Source organism: Salvelinus fontinalis, chromosome 11, assembly GCF_029448725.1.
Source record: "Salvelinus fontinalis isolate EN_2023a chromosome 11, ASM2944872v1, whole genome shotgun sequence".
NCBI lineage: Eukaryota > Metazoa > Chordata > Actinopteri > Salmoniformes > Salmonidae > Salvelinus > Salvelinus fontinalis.
Window position 1 is genome coordinate 32,670,715 of NC_074675.1, and position 27,272 is coordinate 32,697,986.

Genomic DNA, 27,272 nt, shown 5'->3' on the forward strand with positions numbered 1-27,272 from the left:
GCTCAACTGATAGGTATGAGAAAATACGAGTATATAAAAGGACTAACAATATTAAATGTTATGTGGTCGTAAAAAACTACTAATGTGACCCACTAGAGTTCAAATTAGAGCCCTGCATGGGCATGAATTTTAAGCCCGTGCCCTACCAATGCCCGCGACCTTCAGGCCCTACCCTACCCAGGCCCGACTGCATCTGACAAATTGAAGCCGAAATATCAGAAAAAACTTCCTCTGTTAGTAAAGTCCATTAGCTGCTCATCTCTGTCTCGCTCATGTCGGGTCTGTGAGTATCCATAGCAATGGCTCTGCTTGGGCTGCGCTGCTCAATAACGAAACATGAGAGAAGTTAGCTAGCTACTTTTCATCACTTTAAACTCCAACAACTCAAGGAGCATTATTTTTTGTGAAAAAATCTTTCCTGTCTATCCCAATGTAGGCCCCATCGGGCTCGGGTCAGGTAGCAGAGCTCTAGTTCAAATCCGAGTGTTAGCCAGCTGAGCTAAAAGGCTTTGGGAGCAAACAAGTCTTCAGGTCTCAGACAAGGTTACTACTTATCAAGCATGCATGGTTACTTGAGCTGAAAATATCAAATGAGTTTTTGATTCACTGAAATAATAATCCATCAATGCAATTCATGTATTTGTATTAGTAGAAATATTTTATTTTACAAACCCTTTATTCAGTCATTATTTTACAAAATGTGCACAATTTATTACATGTATATATTACATGTGTGGTAAGTATATACGTGGCCTCATTGCATCATTTGGCAATCAAAATAAGCTCTATTTCACAAATATCACATTACATGAATGTATAGTTACATTAATTATACAAAACAGACAACCTTATTGTAGTGTTAGATACGTAATCATATCAAGAAGCTGGCATGAAATCTATTGAAACGTGTTAACAAATGTACTTGAACATAATCTCTTTTCTTTAAAGTGCTTCCCGTCATAGGCACCAATTCCAACAATTACCACATAGTTGATTATCATTCTTAACCATATTCAGAGGAAGACAGTGGTTTATAATTGCATTGCCTCTACACTCTTAAAAAGGCCCAATACGTCATTCATTTCATATCTGATAATACAAAGCTCATATTTCAAAGTGAGGAGAAGGAGATCCATCTAAATCTACAGGCTCCTTCTTGTCTTCTGGGCTGATGAAACTGGGTGGTGTAACTGGGGAACAGAGGACTCTAGAACTGTGATCTACAAACCTACAGCTTGGGTCGGAGGGAACCCACCACAGGCTTGTCTGAGGTGAACTCTGCCCACCAGGACGGGCGCTCTAGAACCTTGTTCCCCTGCATCACCGTGGACCACAGGTTCTTATAGAGCTGGAACACAGGAAAACAGCACCATCAAGAATTGATAGGATGAAGTGTTTTGTGTGACTATGACAAGATTTCAAACTGTTTGGATTGATGATTTGTCTTTTTTAGTAACATGCTGGAATCCTAGTGGCGGTTTGCTGTGTGTAATTGGGGCAAGTAACTTGAAGAACTGTTGGCATTACAAGCAAAATTATGAAAGGTCAAAATCAACAAATCTTAAATCGTGCATTGCTCACAATATTATTATTTTGACCTTTAATTAGTATGTATGGACAAAGAATGGCTTTCAAAGGGAAGTGACGAAATATGCCATAGCCTTTTGCTAATCCCCTCGCGTCTATCCAATATTGATCACTAACAAACCGGACATACTTAATGTCACAACAACCACCTTTCACATACAGAAACGGTACAAAGCATTATGTTTATAGCTGTGTTAAACTAGGTTTGTTAAGTTATGAACTGAGATGTTTCTGAGAAGAGTAACGCTGACTAGAGACAATATTTATAAAAACACTGAGGTTTATGATTGAGATGTTGCAGACACACGTTTCCAATGTGGTGATATGACATAGGTGACTGTATACAGTATCTCGATAAGACAGTCACAGCTGGGCTAGTATGCCCGTGTCCCAAATGACACCCTATTCCCTACACTGGAGGGCTCCCCTGGTCAAATGTGGTACACTATAAAAGGGAATAGGGTACCATTTGGGTCACAATATAGGAGTTATATTATACTGAATGAAAGAAAATGCAACATGCAACAATTTCCAAGATTTTACTGACTTACAATTAATTTAAGGAACTCAGTCCATTTAAATAAATGAGGCCCTAATCTATGGATTTCACATGACTGGAAATACAGATATGCATCTGTTGGTCAGATACCTTTAAAAAAAATAGGTAGGGCCGTGGATCAGAAAACCAGTCAATATCTGGTATGACCACCATTTGCCTCGTGCAGTGCGACACACTTGATCAGGCTGTTGATTATAGCCTTTGGAATGTTGTCCCACTCCTCTTCAATGGCTGTGCATAGTTGCTGGATATTGGCGGGAACTGGAATACGCTGTAGTACACATCGATCCAGAGCAAGCCAAACATGCTCAATGGGTGACATGTCTGGTGCGTATGCAGGCCATGGAAGAACTGGGACATTTTCAGTTTCAAGGAATTGTGTACAGATTTTAGAGTCACCTTTTATTGTCCCCAGCACAAGGCGCACCTGCGTAATGATCATCCAGTTTAAACAGCTTCTTAATATGCTACACCCATCAGGTGGATGGATTATCTTGGCAAAGGAGAAATACTCCCTAACAGGGATGTAAACACATTTGTGCACACAAATTGAGAGAAATAAGCTTTTTGTGCATATGGAACATTTCGTGGATCTTTTTTCAGCCCATGAAACATGGGACCAACACTTTACATGTTGCTTTTATATTTAGTGTATACAAGACAGGAGTGAGAAGAAGCATTAAGTCTTATCTGATCTCTATGATTTACTGACCTCAACAGGGGGTTAGAGACAGACCACACTAATGATTACAATATGTTATGTTAATAATTTATATTGTTATAAGGCCTTTATGACAAGTCAAGTATCAGACAATAATACCGTATGTGCTCAGGGGTATTGTTGTCATCAAAAATCATTATGGTCCATTTGTTCAGTATATTCAAGGTACATTTGACCCCTATCTTCTAGCTATAGATATACAATAATATACAGTACTATATGTATATTCCCCTCAATGCTTCAAACCCCATTCTATAAGAATTTCTAGGAAGTTCTAGAAATCCCCTGTGCTTCTGGGCTCAATCTCCAGCACTGTGTTTCCCCGGCAACACCTCAGGCCGGGTGTTGATTGGAAAATGCATGACTTATGTAATTGTAATTGTCCAGTCACTAACAGAATGTTTGCAGGGTTATGGCACCATATTCCCTATATAGTGCACTGGGCCCTGGAACAAATATTGCACTATAAAAGGGAATAGAGTTCCATTTGTGACACAGGCACTATATCACTGACCTCACCGGCATAGTATTAGTTAGTACTTCTTGGCCCACACTTGATATGGGTTTGGGTGGGTGTTGTCGTGGTGATCTACATCGCTCCACATTTGTTATGAGTCTCTGGATCGTGTTAAGCTAAAATGTCAATGTAATTAAAAAAAATAATGTGTTTCTACCTAATATACAGTCAACCAAATACACTACATCAGTGGTTACCAAACTTTTTATAGTCCAGTACCCCTTCAAACATTCAACCACCAGCTGCGTACGCCCTCTAAGCACTCTCAAATGTTTTTTTCTTCTTCCATCATTGTAAGCCTGCCACACACACACACTCTATACAACACCTTTATTAAACATAAGAATGAGTGTGGGTTTTGTCACAATTGGCTCTTGGGAAATGACAAAGAGCTCTTATAGGACCAGGGCGCAAATAATAATATAATAATTTCGCTCTTTATTTAGCCATCTTACATATAAAACCTTATTTGTTCGTCAAAAATGGTGACTAACTCACCACAGGTTAATGAGAAGGGTGTGCTTGAAAGGATGCACATAACTCTGCAATGTTGGGTTGTATTGGAGAGAGTCTCAGTCTTAAATCATTTCCCACACAGTCTGGGCCTGTATTTAGTATTCATGCTAGTGAGGGCTGAGAATCCACTCTCTTATAGGTACGTGGTTGCCAAGGGCATCAGTGTCTTAACAGCGTGATTTGCCAAGGCCGAATACTCTGAGCGCAGCCCTATCCAGAAATCTGGCAGTGGCTTCTGATTAAATAACATTTTCACAGAACCGCTTTTTGCAATTTTGATGAGGCTTGTTCAGATATCGGTATGTGGACTGGAGGCAGAGCATGAAAGGGATAACGAATTCAGTTGTTGGTGTCGTCCGTTTAGGGAAAGTACCTGTGTAATTGCTCACTCAGGTGCTTCGCTGTATCACATTTGACATTGTCCGTAAGCTTGAGTTCATTTGCACACAAAAAAATCATACAATGCTGGAAAGCCTGTGTGTTGTCCTTGTTAATGCTGACAGAAAAGAGCTCCAACTTCTTAAATCATAGCCTCAATTTTGTCCAGCACATTGAATATAGTTGAGGACAGTCCCTGTAATCCTAGATTCAGGTCTCATTCAGGTGAGAAAAAAACATCACCCAGATAGGCCAGTCGTGTGAGAAACTCGTCATCATGCAAGCGGTCAGACAAGTGAAAATGATGGTCAGTAAAGAAAACTTTAAGCTCGTCTGAATTTAAAAAAAACATGCCAATACTTTGCCCCTTGATAACCAGCGCACTTCTGTATGTTGTAAAAGCGTTACATGGTCGCTGCCCATATCATTGCATAATGCAGAAAGAAAACGAGAGCTCAGGGGCCTTGCTTTAACAAAGTTAACCATTTTCACTGTAGTGTCCAACTCGTCTTTCAGGCATTCCCTTGGCAGCCAAAATCATGTCAAATGTTATTGGTCACATACACATGGTTAGCAGATGTTGTTGCGAGTGTAGTGAAATGCTTATGCTTCTAGATCCGACAGCGCAGCAGTAATAGGTAATATCTAGCAATTCCACAACAAAACCTAATACACCCAATCTAGTAAAGGAATGGGATGAGAATATATAAAAGTCTAAAATATATGGATGAGCAGTGACAGAGCAGGAAAGATGCAATAGATAGTGAAGGATACAGTATATACATATGAGATGAGTAATGCGAGATATGTAAATATTCTTAAAGTGGCATTATTAAAGTGACGAGTGTTCCATTTATTAAAGTGGCCAATGATATCAAGTCTACAGATAGGCAGCTGCCTCTCTGTGCTAGTGGTGGCTGTTTAACAATCTGATGGCCTTGAGATAGAAGCTGTTTTTCAAATCTCTCTGTCCCAGCTTTGATGCACCTGTACTGACCTCACTTCTGGATGGAAGCGGGGTGAACAGGTAGTGGCTCGGGTGGTTATTGTCCTTGATCTTTTTGGCCTTCCTGTGACATCGAGTGTTGCAGGTGTCCTGGAGGGCAGGTAGTTTGCCGACGGTGATGCGTTGTGCAGACCACACCACCCTCTGTGGAGCCCTGCGGTTGTGGGCGGTGCAGTTGCCGTTCCAGGCGGCGATACAGCCCGACAGGATGCTCTCAATTGTGCACCTGTAAAAGTTAGTGAGGGTTTTCAGTGACCAGACACATTTTTTTTCATCCTCCTGAGGTTGAAGAGGCGCTGTTGCTGGATGAGTCAACAGAACCTCTCGGTGGATGCTGCAGTGTACCAAGTGGCGTCGGGAGCAACTGCTTGGATGCGCGTTACCACTCCACTATGTCTCCCTGTCGTGGCTTTTGCGCCATCAGTACAGATACCAACATATTGACCACCAAAGTCCATTTGATGTCACAAAGCTGTCCAGTACTTTAAAAAATATCCTCTCATGTTGTCCCGGTTTCCAGTGGTTTGCAGAAGAGGATGTCTTCCTTAATTGACCCTCCATAAACATAACGGACATATACCAGCTGTGCCAGGCCCGCCACATCTGTTGACTCATCCAGCTGTAACGCATATAATTCACTGGCTTGTATGCGAAGCCGTAATTGTTTCAAAACATTTCCTGCCATGTCACTGATGCGCCGTGAAACAGTGTTGTTTGATGAAGGCATTGTCTGTACAGTTTTTTTGGCCTTTTCCCCCAGCATTGTCCCAGCCATATCTGCGGTAGCAGGAAGAATTAAGTCCTCCACAATAGTATGGGGCTTGCCTGTCCTAGCCACTCGGTAGCTCACCATTTAAGAAGCTTCTAGCCCCTTCTTATTAATGGTATCTGTTGCTTTTATATTTGTCTTACTACTCGAAAGTCGTCTTTATTCACGCTACAAAAACTCCTGTGGCTTATTTTTCAAATGGTCATGTTTCGTTTTTAAATGTCTGTGTGAAGGTTTCCCGCGAGAGAGTAACGGTTAATGTGATTGGATGTAAATTATTTGACTAGGCTACCTGTATTTGACATTGTGCTGTTATTTCGCTGAACACTAGATGGTTTAATTTTATTTTTGGCAGTATAACGAGGCTACTCAGGCGAGAGAAAAAAAACTCACCCGAACCAGGAAAAATAGCCTCAGACCATTATTCCTCCTCCACCAAACTTTAACAGTTGGCACTATGGATTGGGACAGGTAGTGTTTTCTTGGTTCTCTCGCCAAACCCAGATTCTTCCGTCGGACTGCCAGATGGTGAAGCGTGATTAGTCACTACAGAGAACGCAATTCCCCTGCTCCAGAGTCCAATGGCGGTGAGCTTTACACCACTCCAGCCAACGCTTGGCATTACACAAGGTGATCTTAGGCGTTGGTGTGGCTGCTTGGCCATGGAAGCTCCCGACGAAAATATATTGTGCCGACGTTGCTTCCAGAGGCAGTTTGGAACTCGGTACTGAGTGTTGCAACCGAGGACAGACGATGTTTACGCGTTACGCGCTTCAGCGGTCCCGTTCTGTGAGCTTGTGTGGTCTACCACTTCAGAGGCTGAGCCATTGTTGCTCCTAGACATTTCCACTTCACAGTAACAGCACTTACAGTTGACCGGGGAAGCTCTAGAAGGGCAGAAATTTGACAAACAGACTTGTGGGAAAAGCGGCATCCTATGACGGTGCCACGTTGAAAGTCACTGAGCTCTTCAGTAAGGCCATTATATTGCCAAAGTTTGTCTATTGAGATTGCATGGCTGGGTGTTCGATTTTGTACACCTGTCAGCAACGGGTGTGGCTGAAATAGCCAAATCCACTAATCTGAAGGTGTATCCACACACTTTTGCATATATAGTGTGTGTCTCAAACACACTAAAGCTAAATGTCAAAAAGCAAAATGTTTCTTATACAGCACACAGCCAGGGAGCAAAGAGGGTCAGACTCACACCATTGCGTGAGGTTGGAAGGAAATGCCATTGCTTCAACGACACCATAAAACAACCCTGGATATCATAAGGTGAATGCACCAATTTGTAAGTCGCTCTGGATAAGAGCGTCTGCTAAATGACTTAAATGTAATAGAGTTAAACGTCTGCTCTGAAACTTGCACCTGTGAACATGCATTAATAGCAACACCAACAACATTGTATAGCAATGCTACTAGCAAAAGCAGGTAAGACAAACACTATTCTTACCACTACCAGTACTACCACTACAACCAGCACTACTACCACAGAACTCCATCTCATGCTTCTGTGACTGTTCTGTCGTTCTACTATTAGTGTCACTATTAAATAACAATGATGATAAATATATTGATTAATGATCCATTTAGATTTGCTTACAATTGTACAGATTTATTCTACTACTCAGCTCAGCTAGGAAGGCATGTTTATCCCACTCTCTCCAGGTCCAGTATTATTAACATAGATCTCCAAGTGTGTGTGTGTCTGTGTGTGTGTGCGTGAGTGTGAGAGTACTGTCTGCCAAGGAAAGCAGCTGTGAGTCTTCACAGAGTGAAAACAAAGCATCCATTTCCTGAGCCCAGAAAGACAAGGGGAGCATTTGAAAGCCAGACTCCAATCAAAACAGATGACACACACAGTTAAAGGTCATACACACACTCTGACATCGTCCCTCCTTAGTAATGCATTATCCTGGCGGACACACCCACACACACACACACACACCGTCCCTCCCCAACCTCACTCCTGGCTGACACACTTGGGCCTGTATGTTTATAGGTTTGGGTCAGTGTGTTTACTGGAAGATGACAGCAGCCTCTGGAACTCTCCTCTTGCTCTGTTCCAGTAAAAAAAAGTGTTCCCACCAGGAACACAAAGTGTTCCTTTAAGAGTAGGTTAATAGCAGAACACTCTGTAGTGTTTTATTGAGACCTTTTGCTGTTTGGACCATTGTGATGGTCTATGTGGAAACTCGGTGTCTCAAACATTGCTGTTGTGTCTCCACAGACTCTTCAAACACAAGAGCACTGTCCGAGTTCATGGATGAATAGGTTACTAGCATTACTCAAACAGACATGATTTAATCGATGGATGAGTATTAAGCCTAGTGTTATTCGTTATCCAAACAGAAGAGCACTGAAAGGATTGTGCGTTTTAATAGATGAGTAAAAGGATTATGCATACATATGCATTGTGTTTAGGAGTTGGCAGTTTGGCATGTTGACTAACCTCCAGCCATTAAACTAGGGTAAATGAGTAAGACCAGACAAGTGTGTGTGTGTATGCGCGCGTGTGTGTGTTTGATTTGTTTCTATTTTAACCTTTCATATTTCCATTTTTGTTCCTGTATAGTGAGTTGTGACGGTGTCTAAAATGTACTTTAAATGCACCGGATCAGGGTTTAGATATGACTCTGGCGCTGACACATTTCACACGTCTGACTTGTCTTACCTCCCCGTCCGCATTGCCAATGGGTGAGTTGAGGATGAAATCAGGAGGGGCAACGGCGTCCACCAAAGCTATGGCCTCGTCCTTCAGCTGTTAGAGGGAGAGAAGGAGAGAGGGACTAATGGGAAGAATGGAGGGAGAGAGACAGAAAGAGTATACACACAGACAAACACAGTGATTGTTCTCTAAAGAGAGCACACTGCAAGTCAATAAACACCTTTGAGGTCATCCCCCTCAGTCCTCCAAACCAAACATATGAATAAATCATCACTTTAACTCAAGACCACATGACATTTAATGGGTTATTTAGGCCAATCGCATTTGTGTGTGCATGTTAGGCTTGGGCAATATTCTGTTTATACCGTAAACACTGAGGTATTTCTAGATACCAACAGTGTGATTTTCAATACTGTTTAAAAAATAATATATATTTAAAAAAAAATTGGGGTGTGCGTGCTACGCCACTGCTTATAACTAACTATAAGTTAAGTATAACTATAAGTAATCTAAGATGTGTCAAATAAATTATATCCAGCTCAGGGCTCCAGCTATACATTTGGTTTGTTAACTTGCTAGCTAAGTGTCAAGATCAAGCTTATTGGTTACAGCAGAGACATCCTGGATCAAAATCCCTGTTTCCCCCAGCCCCCCCCCCCAAATGAAAATATATTTTTAACTGTATTAAACATACATGCCCAAGTGTATACCCAAGTATGGTACAGAAACGGTATGAAAATCTGGATACCGCCCAACCCTAGTTTATATGAGAACTGACCTGAGAGCAGAGGGTGAGGATGGCCTGCTGGATCCAATCAGCTGGCTCCCAACCAGAGAAATAACCCCCTGGAGGAACACAACAACACACACACACACACACACACACACACACACACACACAGAATAAAATACATAAATCAGGCTCGCGCAACTCTCACAAGGATACAGTTTTTGGTAGATATTGACCAGGGGCCGTATGAATCAAGTGTCTCCGGGTAAGAGTGTTCATCTAGGATCATGTTATCTTGTTCATTATTATGTAAAAGGGTAAGCTGATCCTAAATCAGACCCTATATGAATATGGGGAAGTCAAACTTGAATGACAAAGACGGCCAGCACTCAAATGAACCTGACCCTGGTACAGCGTGGCCATGTGGTTGCTGAGGGTCCACAGGCTGTAGAGGGCACAGAGCTGTTTAAGAACTGGTCTGAGACCAGCCGGTGTGTCCTCATCATGGGTCTGGTCGTGGAACCTCTGCACCACGGTGTGCTCTATGTACACGATGGACAAGGAACGGCAGTAGAACACCTGGATATGCACAGACACACACGCACGCAAACACAGAGAGCACAACGTTTGGAAATATAAAAAGCGACTTGTACTAACACTGCAGGAATGACAAAAAGTGACAAAAGTTATACTAGTTAAACGTACGCACGCATAGAGAGAGAGCAAGAGAAAAAAAACAGTGTTATTAGATTCCAATTTCCAAACACTGCAGGATTGAGACTGAAACAAACGCACACAAACCTCAATCCACCACCCCCCCTCCAGTTATCATAACCCCATTATCAGCCCTGGTATTGAATTGTGTGTCTGTGCCTATCCCCCTGTCCGGCCTTGACTGGGCAATGCCCACCCTTCCTGTTCCATGTCGGCAGAGAGAACACAGATCCTCTCCCACGCCTCTGAACTCCTCTACCGCTCTGCCAAGGTCGCTGTGTTCCCCGCCTAGTCCCCTGGTCTGGGTACGAGAGAACTCTGGATCTGCCTCCTCTCTGCATGTCATTTCACACAAGACCTGGGTTCAAATAGTATTTGTTGAATTTCCAATACTTTTAGCTGAGCTTGATGAGCTTGATTGAGCTGGCCTGCGCAGCGGAACCAAAGGAACTGATGGAAAAGTCCCAAAAGTGCAAACTCCTACCCATCTGGCACTCTCAAACCAGGCTCAAGCAAAGGCTCAACTATTTGAACCCAGGTGTGGGTATGAGATCGCTCTCTGGCTGTACCTCCTCTGTGGACCCCCCCCCCCCCTTCTATTAGGTCAGTCAGTCCATCTGTCCCTCTATAGCAATGGGTGAAGTAATCATCAGTAATGGACCCAAAAAATTGAAAAATACTAAAAACACTGATACTTAATAGACCGAATGTGAAAACAAACTTCCTTTGGTCCTAATGTGGCACCATAGTGGAGTTCAAACTTGTTTTGGTCATACACGCTAGGGAAAAAAAGTATTATTGAGAATTTCTTTGAAGTGAGCAATGGTTCTATGTCACACTATTTCTACTCAAATAACCTTTTTCTTGGAGAGGGTTCTTCACTAGGTTCTTCGCTGTCTGAATGGTTGCAAAAGAACCCTCTTGCTAGCAGCAGTGGGTTCGGTTCCTATGACGGGTTTTTTTTTTATTTTTATTTTTTAAATTTTATCCCCTTTTCTCCCCAATTTTTTCGTGGTATCCAATCGCTAGTAATTACTATCTTGTCTCATTGCTACAACTCCCGTACGGGCTCGGGAGAGACGAAGGTCGAAAGTCATGCGTCCTCCGAAGCACAACCCAACCAAGCCGCACTGCTTCTTTAACACAGCGCGCCTCCAACCCGGAAACCGGCCGCACCAATGTGTCGGAGGAAACACCGTGCACCTGGCCCCCTTGGTTAGCGCGCACTGCGCCCAGCCCGCCACAGGAGTCGCTGGAGCGCGATGAGACAAGGAAATCCCTGCCGGCCAAACCCTCCCTAACCCGGACGACGCTAGCCCAATTGTGCGTCGCCCCACGGACCTCCCGGTCGCGGCCGGCTGCGACAGAGCCTGGGGGCGAACCCAGAGACTCTGGTGGTGCAGTTAGCACTGCGATGCAGTGCCCTAGACCACTGCGCCACCCGGGAGGCCCTATGACAGGTTTTCATTGCAGGCAATCATGAATTAGCCTACCATATTGGTATGAAGTAGTCTTATCAGACATTAACCATGCAATAACTGGAGTCGGCCAGCAACATATGAGATATGTCAAAACACATTCTGATTGATCCGATTCAGCACTTATAAACGTATTTGTTATTAGGCAAGTGTGAGTTGACACACTAGCCGTCTTTAGCTAATCCTTGTTCTAAGCCAACCGGATACAGAGTTCGGGTTAGGACAACACCACAGCCATACTCGCTGAGCCAACTGGCCTAGGAAAGCTGCCAAAGCAAACGCTCACTCTTCACACACACTAGAGCTGGGCGATATGGACAAAAATACATATCACGATAAATTGACTGAATTATCACGATAACGATAAATTGTACGATTAAATGTGCACCACAGTTCTTTTTTTTGTATTACCCTATCAATTGTCGCAATAACAAAATCACCCATATTAGCAAGCTTACTTAATTTCAAACTTCACATTTCTCGAGTAGGGCACTATAGGCTATTTTATAGTAATTAACAATAACATCAAAATGTCCATGATAAGTGGTTGGTGTCGATAATTGTCGGTTTATCGTCCCAGCTCTAACGCGCACACATCCTTTAAAAGAAGAGAGAAGATAAGAGGCAGAGAAGAGATATGATAAGACAGAAAATATTCTGTCTTCTTTCTCTCGCTCTTCCCCTCCTCGCTCTCTCCGAGTGTCAGTGGTAACAGATGTCTTCCTGACTTCAGCACATTCCTAATGTTGGTTCCATAACAAATTCCATCAGTCTCATCAGTGTTCTGTTCCATCAATCTCATCTACTCTAAACTTCCTTTCCTACAGTCACACCTGGCGTATCAAAGACTTTCCAGAGGATAAAAAGGACTGCACTCAGTCATCTTCTTGGGATAGTTTCCCAAATTGAAAACCTATGTGCATAAAACCCAATTTCCGTGTATATTTCCTATTGACATGAGTGCGTGATCGAAAACAGAAGTCTGAGTTAGGCACAGACATATCCAATGACAACAGCCCTGATATATGTAGGATTGTGTGTTTGAATCCCAAGTTAGGATTTTGGGCCTATAAATTGATACTGAATACAGTTCAACTGACTTTGCATTGTACAAAACAAGCACGTACACACCCAAAATAACCTCGATTCGTAATGACATGTGCTCAAGGAAGGCTAAAACTGTCAAACTTCGTAATGATGCTTGCTCGACAAAGGTGTTTATATTTACATTCTTACACACTACCGTAGCTGTATCTTTACAGTCTTAACATTGCTCTAAACCATCTGTTTTGTGTTATTATATCATAGAACCATTAGATAATTCAGAGTGCAGTGCTGTGGGGTCATGTTGTAATGGTGTGTGTGTGTGTTCTTCTCGGACATCGTGTATTGTGACTGCAACAGTATCTACTGGAATGTGGGAGCCTTGCCTTCATGGACTATGTGGGGAGGAGAGAGTTGGAGGTGAAATATATTCACCATGCCACCACATTAAATATTATAAAGCATTAAAAATACCCAAATGATCAGGAGAGATCATTGGACTAAGCCTTATTATAGTTGATACGTGACTGTATAATGTCAATAACCAGGTTTCCATCCAACGCTTTTATGCGAATAGAGTCCATTTCATGACAGGTTGATGGAAACAGCAAATTTGTCGGTAAACTTTCCAAATGTTGACAAAACAATACGCTACACAAGGTGGGATCTTTTTGTGTTTGTACAATAATTTATGCGAGAAATGGTGGTGGAAATGGCTTTATGTGCAAATATTGATATAATAACCATCGTTTCGAAGTAAATTTGGAGTCACGCGATTATACATTGTGCGGTCGTCCCACTACGACTCGAGAAAGAACGCAGTTTATAAGGCTACAGATAAAATAAGTTACGATGATCTTCACAGGGTGGTGAAATTGCACGGTGATGAGCTTGACGCTCCTTTCCAATAAATATCGAGGGTCTTATTCTGGTGATGTGATGATTGATGCTTGGCTATCTCCTCATGTAGGCTAGCCCACCCACACTGTATCTGCATGCTGTTAGCTAGAGCAGGGGTTTTCAAACTTTCTTGCCCAGGGACCCCCACCCAGGCGACCCAAAATGTTGCCGTTGTAAAGGTAATTTTCTGCAATAAAAAAATATCTATATGTATTGAGCTGAGATAAAATGTTGCAGTTTTAAAGCTAATTTCCAGCAATTCTACACAGTTTGGCATAGAGTTGAGAGACTATTTTTTTTGTTTTAAAAAGGTCATTTCCTGCAATTCAATTCTTTCTGCCTAACTTTTATTTGATTGTTAGTTCTCAAATATACACTGCTCAAAAAAATAAAGGGAACACTAAAATAACACATCCTAGATCTGAATGAATGAAATATTCTTATTAAATACTTTTTTCTTTACATAGTTGAATGTGCTGACAACAAAATCACACAAAAATTATCAATGGAAATCAAATTTATCAACCCATGGAGGTCTGGATTTGGAGTCACACTCAAAATTAAAGTGGAAAACCACACTACAGGCTGATCCAACTTTGATGTAATGTCCTTAAAACAAGTCAAAATGAGGCTCAGTAGTGTGTGTGGCCTCCACGTGCCTGTATGACCTCCCTACAATGCCTGGGCATGCTCCTGATGAGGTGGCGGATGGTCTCCTGAGGGATCTCCTCCCAGACCTGGACTAAAGCATCCGCCAACTCCTGGACAGTCTGTGGTGCAACGTGGCGTTGGTGGATGGAGCGAGACATGATGTCCCAGATGTGCTCAATTGGATTCAGGTCTGGGGAACGGGCGGGCCAGTCCATAGCATCAATGCCTTCCTGTTGCAGGAACTGCTGACACCCTCCAGCCACATGAGGTCTAGCATTGTCTTGCATTAGGAGGAACCCAGGGCCAACCGCACCAGCATATGTTCTGACAAGGGGTCTGAGGATCTCATCTCGGTACCTAATGGCAGTCAGGCTACCTCTGGCGAGCACATGGAGGGCTGTGCGGCCCCCCAAAGAAATGCCACCCCACACCATGACTGACCCACCGCCAAACCGGTCATGCTGGAGGATGTTGCAGGCAGCAGAACGTTCTCCACGGCGTCTCCAGACTCTGTCACGTCTGTCACATGTGCTCAGTGAACCTGCTTTCATCTGTGAAGAGAACAGGGCGCCAGTGGCGAATTTGCCAATCTTGGTGTTCTCTGGCAAATGCCAAATGTCTTTCACGGTGTTGGGCTGTAAGCACAACCCCCACCTGTGGATGTCGGGCCCTCATACCACCCTCATGGAGTCTGTTTCTGACCGTTTGAGCAGACACATGCACATTTGTGGCCTGCTGGAGGTCATTTTGCAGAGCTCTGGCAGTGCTCCTCCTGCTCCTCCTTGCACAAAGGCGGAGGTAGCGGTCCTGCTGCTAGGTTGTTGCCCTCCTACGGCCTCCTCCACGTCTCCTGATGTACTGGCCTGTCTCCTGGTAGCGCCTCCATGCTCTGGACACTACGCTGACAGACACAGCAAACCTTCTTGCCACAGCTCGCATTGATGTGCCATCCTGGATGAGCTGCACTACCTGAGCCACTTGTGTGGGTTGTAGACTCCGTCTCATGCTACCACTAGAGTGAGAGCACCGCCAGCATTCAAGTGACCAAAACATCAGCCAGGAAGCATAGGAACTGAGAAGTGGTCTGTGGTCACCACCTGCAGAATCACTCCTTTATTGAGGGTGTCTTGCTAATTGCCTTTAATTTCTACCTTTTGTCTATTCCATTTGCACAACAGCATGTGCAATTTATTGTCAATCGGTGTTGCTTCCTAAGTGGACAGTTTGATTTCACAGAAGTGTGATTGACTTGGAGTTACATTGTGTTGTTTAAGTGTTACCTTTATTTTTTTGAGCAGTGTATATACAGTGGGGAGAACAAGTATTTGATACACTGCCGATTTTGCAGGGTTTCCTACTTACAAAGCATGTAGAGGTCTGTAATTTTTATCATAGGTAGACTTCAACTGTGAGAGACGTAATCTAAAACAAAAATCCAGACATTGAAGCCCTCTACTTCCCCAGAGTCGGATGAACAGGAAAAGCTAGCATGCTGTTCCTGTAGACTTCCAGTCACTGCGCTTTTGCTAGTTAGCATTGGCTCGTGAAACTACCTATAACTTCCTTCAAAATAGATGTAGAGACATAAAAATGGTATACACGATAGTATTCTGTTACAGCTAGCAATATTCATAAAATAATTTGGCCCCCAAAAATACTATAATAACTTTGCGGATCCCCTGCAGTACCGCCACAGACCCCTAGTGGGGTGTGGACTACATTTACATTTACATTTAAGTCATTTAGCAGACGCTCTTATCCAGAGCGACTTACAAATTACAGTTTGAAAACCTCTGAGCTACAGCTATATATTGCAACGGTTTTTGTGACAAAACCATAGGTAGAATTGAATGCAATGGAAACCCATTTAACTTTCTTTTTTTTTTGTATTCGGTACATGGGAATTTAACCCCAAAAGTAATTTTTTTTGTGCACTACGTCATGACGCACAGCCTTTCATCCGCAACAAGTCAATTTGATGGAAACATCTCTGGTGGGGAAATGCGCATATTGTTTTAGAATATTTACATGAAAATCTTTCGCCAATTGGATGGAAACCTAGCTAATGACTGTTCTAGAAGCACTTGGTTGGTACACATGCCTGTAGAGAAGCAGATAGCCCAGAACTACAGTATCTTATGAGGACCTTTCAGCTTCTGAAATGCAATGACATCAATGTAAAGACAGCTGTATAAATGTTCAAAAAAAATCATGAAAGTGATGATGGAGAGGAAAGTGGAGGACCAGTAGTTTAGTGTTTTATCTGACCTTACTCAGTCCCCTCCTGTTGTGTGTCTGTGTGTGTGTGCATGCGTTGCTTGTGTGTGTGTGTGTACTATTTACCTGGCTGTTGTTGCGGGCCTCAAAGTCAGCCTTGCCAGAAGCCTTCTCCTTAGCCAGTCTTCTCTCGCTCTCTCTCAGTAGGAAACACACCAGCCATTTATACGCTGCCAACGGCACTGAGGGGGAAAGAGAGACAAGGAAATATGTTAGGCTTCAGATCATAAAAACACAGATGTCAACCGATAATATTATTTATTCCGTTATTTTATATACAATATTAAATAATGGAAGACATGAATAAGCTTTCTAGTGTTAAAAACACAGATTTCATCAGGTAATATTTACAATATGAGCGTATTAAAAAGGAAATGAGTTTGACTTCAGGGATTATCAGGTAATATTTCAAATATGAACTTATGGAAGAGTATCAAGAAAGATTTCCAATGCATACAGTATCAAATCAACTTTTTGTTCTCTACCATAACACACTTAATCTTCCTGCAATTCATGGAACAGCTCTTGGACAACCCTGTCATAGTCTGTTAGAAATCAAAAAGTCAGATCACATAGAAGAGGTAGTGAGTGACTAACCTGAATCCTTCTGACCATAATAACACTATGTTTTATTGGGCTAGCTTTATAAAGGAGTGGGGGTTGAGCGAGTGCAGGTGTGTGTGTGTGTGTGTGTGTGTGTGTGTGTGTGTGTGTGTGTGTGTGTGTGTGTGTGTGTGTGTGTGTGTGTGTGTGTGTGTGTGTGTGTGTGTGTGTGACAGTTGTTTTCACAGCTTCTAGGGCCAAGGTATGCAGAGGAGTGTGTAACATGATGATGAATAACAACAAACATATGATCCTGGAATGATTATTAGGAGGATATGAGAAGCTTTATGGTTGTAAGGTTTGGAGACGCAGGAACACACACACACACACTAATCAGAGACATTGAGAACCTTGAAGGGTCAGAGAAGGAAATCATTATAACAGGAGAATATTGGGGATAGGGCTGTCCCAGAAAAAAACGAAATCTTTGTCGACCAAGAGTCATCTGTTCTTTCGACCAATCGATTAAACCTGTATTTTTCCATATATTGACACATCCGATGTGTTTTTATCAAATCAACTATATTCACTGAGCTTGTCTGATGCTTTAAGCACACGGTTTGATTAAATAATTAAAGACACACAAATGACTAGAGGGAGCCCGACCAGCAATTTGATTAGACAGTGCCTGCCGGGCTCAGACTTGCTGCGCTGTGTTATTATTTTTTTTAAACAGACAGCAGAGTGACTGTGCCTAGCACCTGGTCGCTCTCTCCTCCGTGCTGCAGCGACCACCACAGAATATCAGCAGTGTTTATCGTGCTGTCCGTGTTGCTGAAGCTGCAATATAATTCAACATCGGAGTGTTTCAGAACCGTGGACAGTGACTGCTACCCAAGGAGGGAAAAAGCACATTTGTTATAAAATAATATTATTTTTATTAGTGTTGCACCATTGTTCTTATGTAATATAACCATATACAATTTCAGTGGCACGTCTTCGACTGATGGACTGTGCCATCCCCACGCCCTCCACAATGGATCAGTCCACTCAGCACGAATCAGACAGGTGTCGTCTTGTACAGCATGATATCACATTTTTTTTGTTGTCACTGCTCGACTACAGAAATCTCGGTCAACCAACAGCCTACAATCAACCAGTCGACTAAATGAGGTCAGCCCTAATTGGGGAGCTTTAGAGTTTAAGATTCAGTGTTCAGATGATGTTAGTTTACAGGAACCTTAATTTTTCAAGTTGAACATAATTCACTTTTGAAGGAGTAAAAATATCAAAGAGGTGGAGAGAAAATAAGAACAAAAGATGGTCATCAACGTGTTGAGAATGAGATACTCCTTTAGGGAGCACTGTGGTGGTGCCGTTGTCGGGCGAACTGCATTCGAACGGCACAGGTCGTGCATCCCATCATAACAGGACGAGATGACCATCTCTATAACAATGACAGTAAGTCACCAGCATGCGTTAGCAGCCAACCCAGGTAACACAACAGTGTTGGAAGCAACTGAAGCACACCTGCACGTGTCTTGAACGTTACTCCACCTACTCCTTCTTATGAGACAGATACATTTGCTTGGCCTTCACTGTGGCAACACAAACAGTACGATGGTGACAGACAGTGACCGATCCGGTACACAAAATGGCCGCCTTTATTTTCCCCCTTTCTCGTTCCAATTCAGCCAATTAGCTGGCAGAGTAGACCTCGGTCGCTCGTCGACCAGCGGCTTGAGTCACCCTCTGTGGTATAAGGTCAATAAATGGACCAGATGTTTTGCAGATGGGGGAGAGAAGGCTTGGTGTGTGATATATATATATATATATATGCCATATGAGGAAAGAAGCTTTAACCAAGGTTCACATCATCTGTTCCCCCTCTGAGAATGAGGCTGTCTGGACGGCTTTACCTTGGAAGGGCATTCATTCAGTCTCACAGCAGCATACAAAACACAGCTGAAGCCGGTGTGTGTGTGTGCGCGCGTATCCGTGTTTGATTCAACACATTCTATTTGTTTAGATTGCTTTTTTAATTTTGATTCTTTTGTTCCAGCCCTCTATAATTAAAGCTATGGTTGAGCTATATTACAATAGAAAAGATGGAGATTTTGTGAGGGCTTTAAACAGGCACTTCCAGGGGCAGCTTGCCCTGGCGGGGGAATGGGGTCCTTCAGAGGGTCAGTATGGCTTTGCTTGCCTTCTACCAGATGTGACAACTGGAGAGTGGGTGTTACCTCTGGCATCATGACAAATAGCTTTCCAGTAAAGCACTTTCCAGTAGTATAATAACACTGGGCATCTTACATAACTGACTGGCCATAGGCAATTTCTGCACGGAGCAGAGTAGTGACTAGAGAGAGTTGTGTGTGTTGTAGCTGTAGAGACAAGTGTGTGTGTGTGTTGTTACCTGCAGAGTCCATGCACTCCTCCACCGACGTTGCCGTGAACCTGGTCTCCAGAATGCTGTCAAAGTCTTCCAGGAAGTTGACAGACTCTAGTGGAGACTCAATCCTCACTCCATCTACAACGAACAAATAATATAAGACATTCATAAGACATTTATAAGCAGGTTGTGGTGACACAATCCTCACTCCATCTACAAAAACAGCAACTAAACCAGCATATAAAACAGCGAGACCAACAGTTAACATTACAATCTCATGCGTAAAATCAAAATATTTCAATAGCACCCAAATAATGAGCTGCCCCCAGTGTCTTTAGGATCTCAGTTTCTCTGAAACTGATATGTATTGATTTACAAAGCAGTCCCATAATGGTTTATAAAGCATTTAGAAGCAGACCATGAAACAAAGTGTTCCTGGTGTTCATACTAACCTTGTTGTTTGGCGTGTAGTTGGCTGAGGAGGTAGTTGCTGGTCTGCTGTAGGAGCACGTTGTTGTCTCCCTCGTATGTACAGTTAGGGTCGTTGTCATCCCTGATGCTCCCCAGACGATTCACTACAAGGGAGTCAACATCCAGCATCATTATTAGGAGACAGATTTGATGTGGATTAGGGTTAGGGTTGTGGTTGAGGCAAGGGTTGAATTGGTATGTGGACATGAAGTTAGGGTTAGGGTTGAGGCTGGGGTTAGGTAGAACCAGGATGTGGACATGAAGTTAGGGTCGAACCAGGATGTGGACATGAAGTTAGGGTTAGGGTTGAGGCTGGGGTTAGGTAGAACCAGGATGTGGACATGAAGCTAGGGTTAGGGTTGTGGTTGGGGCTAGGGTTTTATTATGTGTGTGACTTACTGGCCAGGTATCCGTGTCCTCCGCAGGCCTCACGGCACTCTTGGATACCCCTCTGAGCTGTCCAGGACCCCAGGGGCTTACTGGAGCAGGAGATGGCATGGATCTCTCTGCCCAGCTCCGCCTAGTTAAAACACATACCGCACAGAACTAACTATGGGTGTATGTGTATGTCTTTTTCACTCTCTCTATTTCTTCTTTTGTCTCGCTCTCCCTTCCTCTCTCTCCACCTCGGTCCCCCCCTCCTTCCCTTCCTTCCTTACCTGCCTGTCGCTATTGTCCTTCATCATCATACCGATCTGGAACTCCACAAAGTTCCCGAAGAAGGATTTCGAGAAGTAGTCCAGAGCGTACACGGCCGCCAGGTACGGGATCAGACGCCATTGCTGCAACCAGAAAAAGGGAAGAGGATACCGAGTCATTTCCACAATTGAATACCTTCAACCGAAATGTGCCTTCCGCATTTAAACCAACCCATCTGAATAAGAGAGGTACGGGGTGCTGCCTTAATCAACGCCATTGGCGCCCGGGGAGCAGTTATTGTTGGGGGTTAATTGCTTTGCTCAAGAACGGCAGATTTTTCCACCTTGCTGACTGGAGGATTCGAACCAGCGGCCTTTCCATTACTGGCCCAATTCTCTTAACCACTAGGCTACCTGCCTACAACAGGGTACCTTTAAAAAACTAAATAACTTTTGATTTTCTGATTTATTAAGAAAGCTAAACGTATGTGTTTTTGGTTAATGAGTAAATCTTTCTAAAAAGTTATTTCTGGATATTTAGGCAAATTAGCTGGCTAACGCATTGATCCTGCTTTGTAGCATACCCCTCTGGGGTCCACAGAAAATGTATTTAACCTTCAATGGAATGATTATTAGGAACACATATCCTCAGGATTGTCTCTGAAAAAAATGGGGGAAAACTCCTGGCTTATACCTATGTCCACCAACCTAACCATGAACCAACTGAAAGGTCCATAACTGTACATTACCTGGAGCTGGTACTCTATGACAGGAATCTCCTGGTCGTCTTTAGGTCCAAACTGGTGTCGGGTGGCAGAAAAACGGATAGCTACAGTCATGGCTAGCTTCAGGTTGACCACAGCCATTCTGGAGATGGAGACTCTGCCCCCCGACAGGGCACCCAGGGATGCCCCGAAACGCTTGTTAGGGTCCTGGGGGCCAGAGAGAGGAGGGAGGGATTAACATTGAGTTTCAGAATATTAAAATGTGCAGTTTTTCTATAGTTTCATAGCTTTCATAGTTTATTTCTGGGGGCCCTTAAATAAACTTTGAAAAATAGGGCTTGTGCAAGAGTGTAAAACTCTTGTCAAGTAAGTATTCACTTCAACTCTGATTCAAGAGGGAAATCCCACTCAAAGACTAAATCAACTGATTAGCTCCCCTTACATTTCTCATGTGTACAGAAGCATTTTCCAACCCTTCCCTCACCCTTTCTTTCTAACCACTTATTCCTTTAGTCTCCTAGTTACCAATTAAACCAGCAGTAAAAAAGGTACCAATTTTGACCAGCATGCAGGGCCTTGCTGGGGATCCAATCCTAACTCCTGTATCATACTTAAATGTTTATTCTAGTCTACTGAGCCGTTTACTTTAAGTTTGTATTCTTATCTTTTATCATGTCTTATTGTTGTTGGATTGTCGAGAAGGAACATGCAAGTAAGCATTCCGTTGGACAATGTAAACCATGCGTATCCCATATATACGACTAATAAAACTCGAAACTGAAACGAACCACAAAACAATTAAGGCCTACTACCAGTCATTATTTGTTTCCTCAGAAGCCTCCTCCTACCAAGTTCCCATCATTCAAGAGAACCCAGAGAGCCCTGGTATTTTCTTTTTACACGTTTGTCTAACCCATCCATGTTTGTGTGTGTGCGTGCACGTGTGTCGGGTCAAACCCATCCATGTTTGTTTGGAACAAAAACAGATTAAAGAGTCTTACTGTGAGATCAGGCGTGGCTGACTGAAAACTACGAACCAGAATGTTTGTTTTTACGTTTTAATTTGACATCCCATCACTGTCACGACTGAGTAGAGCCTAGCCAAGTTCTTTAGAAGGTTGTAGTTGGAATCCCGGGCTAGAACTTTAAACGCTAAACTATTTTGCTCTGAGCCAGAGAAGAACAGAGTGTATATATTTGATCATAGTCATACTCGTAGTTAGTTGTAAAAATGTGATTTCTACTTCCTTCCTTATATATCTTTTCCAGAGTGGAACAAAAGTGTTCATCAAGGCGTGTGTGCGTTTCCTCACCTTAAATGGTGTGACATAGTGTCCTTCAGGGGTGACATCACCTGTCTTATTCAGCATATTCTCCCGAGGGATTCGGACATTGTGAAACACCGCAAACCTGGTACGGGAAACAAAAGACATGCACAAAAGTCTGAGCCTATCTTAGGAATACATTTCAAATCATAGCTAGTGTGGTGATGTATACAGTACAGCCTATTTCTAAGCACTGGTACTGTAGAAATCCTCCACGCCCTGGGAGAGAATATTAAAACATTCATTAAAAAGAACATTCTCACGGTTGAAACGTCTGTTCCACGGGACATTGTGGAAGTTCTGGAGTAATTTAAAGTAGGATTCTACTGCCCTCTGGTGGTCTTGCGGAGTGTCACCACCAAAGTTCACAACGAATATTACTCTCTCTTTAGTAATATTACAGTAATATTATTACTGGTGCTCATTTTGACTGAATGCCATAGAATGCAGTGGTGTGATGAGGAGAAATGCGTAGTTGTATTCGCAATAAAACATATGGTATTGAACTTACCCATTGTCCAGTCCGTTCTGGCCGAGCTTCTTGCCCATATCTCCAACAATTACTCCTGGCATCGCCAGCAGAGTCTTGGGATCTCTGACCTGTCAAACACATTCATTTAGGTTATCATATCACAGTTTCACCAGCAAAGCAGAAGCAAAGTAGAAGCATGTTCTAGTTTTAAAATGCAAGATTTGTTTTGTGATTGTTTTTGGGAAATCATAAAGGATTGCTAACTCTGAGGACACAAAGTAGTACATGTATGCAAAAGGTTCATTTAAATATGCTCACTGTACCTGAACTATGAAGGAGTGCAGGCCGTGACAGGCTCCGTCGGGGGTGTAGAGCTGGGCGAACACCACAGCGTGTGTAGCTGTCTTCCCCAGGTTCCCCACCCAGAACTTGGCAGCCTCAAAATCAGGGGAATGGATCACAAACTCCTGAAAGAGAGAGTTCACTTGAGTATAGTGTATTCTTAGTACAGACTAACGATCATAATATATAGGTTTATTTGATCGTGTATACATACACAGCTAAAAGCTGAATTGCAAGATACGAACAAAAGGCATTAAAATAAAAAAAAGGAGACTGACACATTCAAAATCTACAGATGAAATAATTCAATATTCAGTATAGAATGCACAACTGTTCTAATGGAGTCAGAGGCCTTGCGGTGATCTGTGTCCCACCCACCTGTGTGCTGGGATCATACTTGGCTGTGGTCCTCATAGCTCTGGTATTGCTGCCATGGCTCAGCTCTGTCAATGCAAAGCATCCAAACGTCTGTGGACAGACAAACAACAACAGGTGCAGCTTAGGACGTGGGACACCACTAATGGTTACATTGTATTTCAACAGCTTTGAGTGACTGGCATGCATGTTTTTTGAAGTAGAGAAATAAATGGTCTGTTGTATATTTTTTTAAATGCTATTAAATAACCATTTGTGCAACAAGTAGTCTTTTAGCTACAGCATTCTAGTGAGAGTCTGTGCATAGCTAGCAGCATTCAGGTCAAAGAGCATATTTACATAACACAATGAAAGGCAATAACCTGCCACTATAAGGAACAATGAAATCACTTTTAAGATGTGTTTACATTGATTCCAATACATTTGAAAGTGAGAAGGTAAATATCAATTCATGTGAATGCTGATGATTGTTTGTTTACCATCATGTCCTCTGTATCCTGCACAAACTGGCTGTGTCTCTGGGATCCGGAGTTGGCCACAGTCGCACCAAACATCTGAAACAGAGCATGAATGTGACTATACTGTAACCTCTCATATCATTACTCTTGAGAAGATACATGCATAATGTCATTCTGTCCAGAATATCAACAACATGCATATGACTAAAGGTCAAGGCTTAGAGGCAATAGATAGACTTGCATGGGAGATCATCAAAGTGAGTGGGTTAACTCACTTTCACAGTCCCCAAATCCAGTACAAATTCAGTAGTATATTATATAGAGCCATTAATGCATGGAACTCCACTCCATTTCATATTGCTCAAATGAACAGCAAACCTGTTTTTTTTTTAAAGCGATAAAGCAACACCTCACGGCACAACGTCTCTCCCCTATTTGACCTAGATAGTTTGTGTGCATTGATATGTAGGCTAAGTGTGCCTTAAAAAATGATGTAGTTCTGTCCTTGAGCTGTTCTCGATATAATACAGAACATCAATAGACATGTTTCATGTTTTTGTGGACCCCAGGAAGAGTAGCTGCTGCTTTTGCAGCAGCTAATGGGGGATCCTAATAAAACATCAAAACTTAGGGTCGTAACTACTGACAACCCTCACCCCTTTGTTAAGGGAGAACTTAACCCCCAGTGACCAGTTGTACATGTCCAGACAGTCCTTGAGCACTACCTATCTAACTCTCTCTCCCTCCATCCATCTAAACTCACCCCTTTGTTGAGGAAGTACTTGGCGCCCAATGACCAATCGTACATGCCCAGACAGTCGTTGAGCACTACCGTCCTCCACGGGTTCGCCATGATGTCATCGCGTGTCAAGAAGTCATACCGGAAGAGCTGTTTACACCGTCTGAAAGTGACCTCACGCATCCTCTCCGTTGACATGTCCTCGCCTGGCTGCCGGGCGAAGATAGGGTCGTTCTCCAACATCCGGAACACGTGTTGCTGTGTAAATATGGGAGAAAATATTCTAAAGTGACTTGTGTAAGATATTCCTCTAAGAATAGGTCTAACAGTCAGTTTCCGTTGTCAGAGTTTCTTTACATAGCCCAGAGCTTTCTATTTGCAAATAGAAGGCTCTGACATGTGTGGCAGATGAATCAGAATTAGTTGGGTAACATAGATAAATAAGATGTTTTATTTATATAATATGCTTATGTGAGATACTTGTCATTAGAATGTATCCTTTTGGACTATAGTGTTGGCAGTTGCACTTTTCCCTCAGCTAGGGCTCAGTCACTTGGGGCCCAGAGAGGGGAGAGGTCAGACTTGTCTTTCACATGTCCCTGGTGCTATGCAGAATATCAGAAAAGAGAACAGAATGGAACATCGTCTTCATATGTGAATGTGTCTTTACCTATTCTTAAACCATGTGAAGGGATGGAGTGATTAATGGGGAACCAATTACTTGTCTACACAATGTCTACACAATGTCTGTGCGCCAGTCACTCCCTCCTTTTCCCATTGGGGGAGATGTATGGCAGTGTCTGAAAACATTGTATGTCCTCTCTCATCTTACACTTATCCTGGGACAGTGTATGACCTAGAGGCTCACTCCCCTCAGTGAGCTTGTCCAGGAGTGGGGTAAAGAGGGGGTTTACCTGAGATGGGAGTATCTAGAGTTGACAATTTAGTTATGCCTTGGATGAGGTAATGTTTTTGTACTATGAAGTGCCAGGAATGAGATTAGAACCTCATTTTAGAGACCAAACTGAGCGATAATTTATAGCGAATGCTATCTGGCTAAGGGATACTCCTTTCTCAAGTAAAAGTTCCTTTGTGAAGAGTTCCTAAGATCTGTGGTTCGTCATGTAAGTTGAGAGGGGTGTATCTTGGCTATAAAAGATCTTTGTATTTTTCTGTAGTCACTCTCACAATTCATTATAGATAGTGAATTGTTGAAAGTCAAAGGCTAAAGCTTAAAGCTTATTAAAGATGAAGTTTAAGTATAACTCTGACTGGTGTGTAGTTTGTAACTCTCCTCATTTGGTAATACTGTAAAATGCCACCACACATGGCCTACCCTAATGCTCATTACAAAGCCTACCTTCAATGCTAGCATGTCCTCTCCCTCAAGGAACATGACCATCTCTTTCCAGTTGAAGGATGCTTTCTTCCTGTATATGTCCAGAGGTCCACTAGGGAAGTCAGGCAGACCCATCTCGATCTTGTCACCCCGGTAGTACTTAGCCTTGGTGTAGCTGTGGATACTCATTATATTATGTAAGGCACTTTACTAAAATGAACAAGATGCTTAGCTAGCTGGATAACATTCTTAAGAACCTACAGAGAGAGAGAGCACGCAATGGCAGTGGAGGCCACGTGTTGTGTAGTTCAAAAGTCCCTTCCAGACAATCAGCTATGTAGAGCAAGGGTCAATTTCTGACAAAACCATGCATGACATCACGTAGACTTTCAAAAACGATCAATTTGCTCTACCAGCAAATAGCTGTCACCCTCATAACATTGATTGTCACAATCACCTAGGCTACATCAACATGCCATTTTGTTGACACCAACAAGCAAATAAACAAAAACTTTCATAACAGAACAAGGCTCGCTGCACGAGAACTCACCACCTGTCATAATTTCACTGATTCCACTGTGTATAATGTCTATTTTCTATTATGCAGCACATCCATAGCTGATATAACACATTTATTCTAACTTCATGAGAAGCAAAATCTTAAAAAATGCCGAAAATGTGCTACTCTTACCTGCACCGCTTAAGATAGGTCATAAATGACGCGACGGGTTTCGTGTGTTGTCAGTCGAGAGGGTTTTTAGCATAAATTGTCCTTGCTACACTGTTTCTTCCTTTGCACCTCTTATAGACTATCAAACATTTATTTCAATATATGTTATTATTATTATTATTATTCACTGTGTCGTATAACTGCCCTCCCTTTCTGTTAAAAGCAATGTTATTTTCTTGAAACCGGAAGTCCGGAAAGGGATCAA

At 42.7% G+C, this 27,272-nt stretch overlaps 1 protein-coding gene across 1 annotated transcript; it reads right to left on the reverse strand.

Annotated features, from left to right (window-relative positions):
- Positions 1-637: 637 nt before the first annotated feature.
- acox3 (acyl-CoA oxidase 3, pristanoyl) lies at positions 638-27,216 on the reverse strand. Its single transcript, XM_055938454.1, has 18 exons — positions 27,029-27,216; positions 26,359-26,512; positions 25,023-25,256; positions 24,281-24,355; positions 23,805-23,894; positions 23,408-23,551; positions 23,124-23,212; positions 22,601-22,697; positions 21,312-21,494; positions 20,584-20,706; positions 20,324-20,444; positions 19,906-20,028; positions 19,478-19,591; positions 16,585-16,700; positions 9,859-10,033; positions 9,503-9,570; positions 8,731-8,817; positions 638-1,348 (listed from the first exon to the last, which is right to left on the reverse strand). Exons 1-18 carry the CDS (start codon positions 27,049-27,051, stop codon positions 1,229-1,231), a joined length of 2,136 nt encoding a protein of 711 aa, XP_055794429.1. The 5' UTR covers positions 27,052-27,216; the 3' UTR covers positions 638-1,228.
- Between the last annotated feature and the right edge of the window lie 56 nt (positions 27,217-27,272).

Bases quoted from the DNA above. Each gene is read 5' to 3' on its own strand.
- acox3 (XM_055938454.1), bottom strand. From the start codon at position 27,051: ATGACCTATCTTAAGCGGTGCAG. The intron at 23,213-23,407 runs GTACAGTGAGCA...TGTGTTTGACAG, and splicing joins TGCACTCCTTCATAGTTCAG to GTCAGAGATCCCAAGACTCT. The intron at 20,707-21,311 runs GTAATGTACAGT...TTCTGGTTGCAG, and splicing joins TCATAGAGTACCAGCTCCAG to CAATGGCGTCTGATCCCGTA.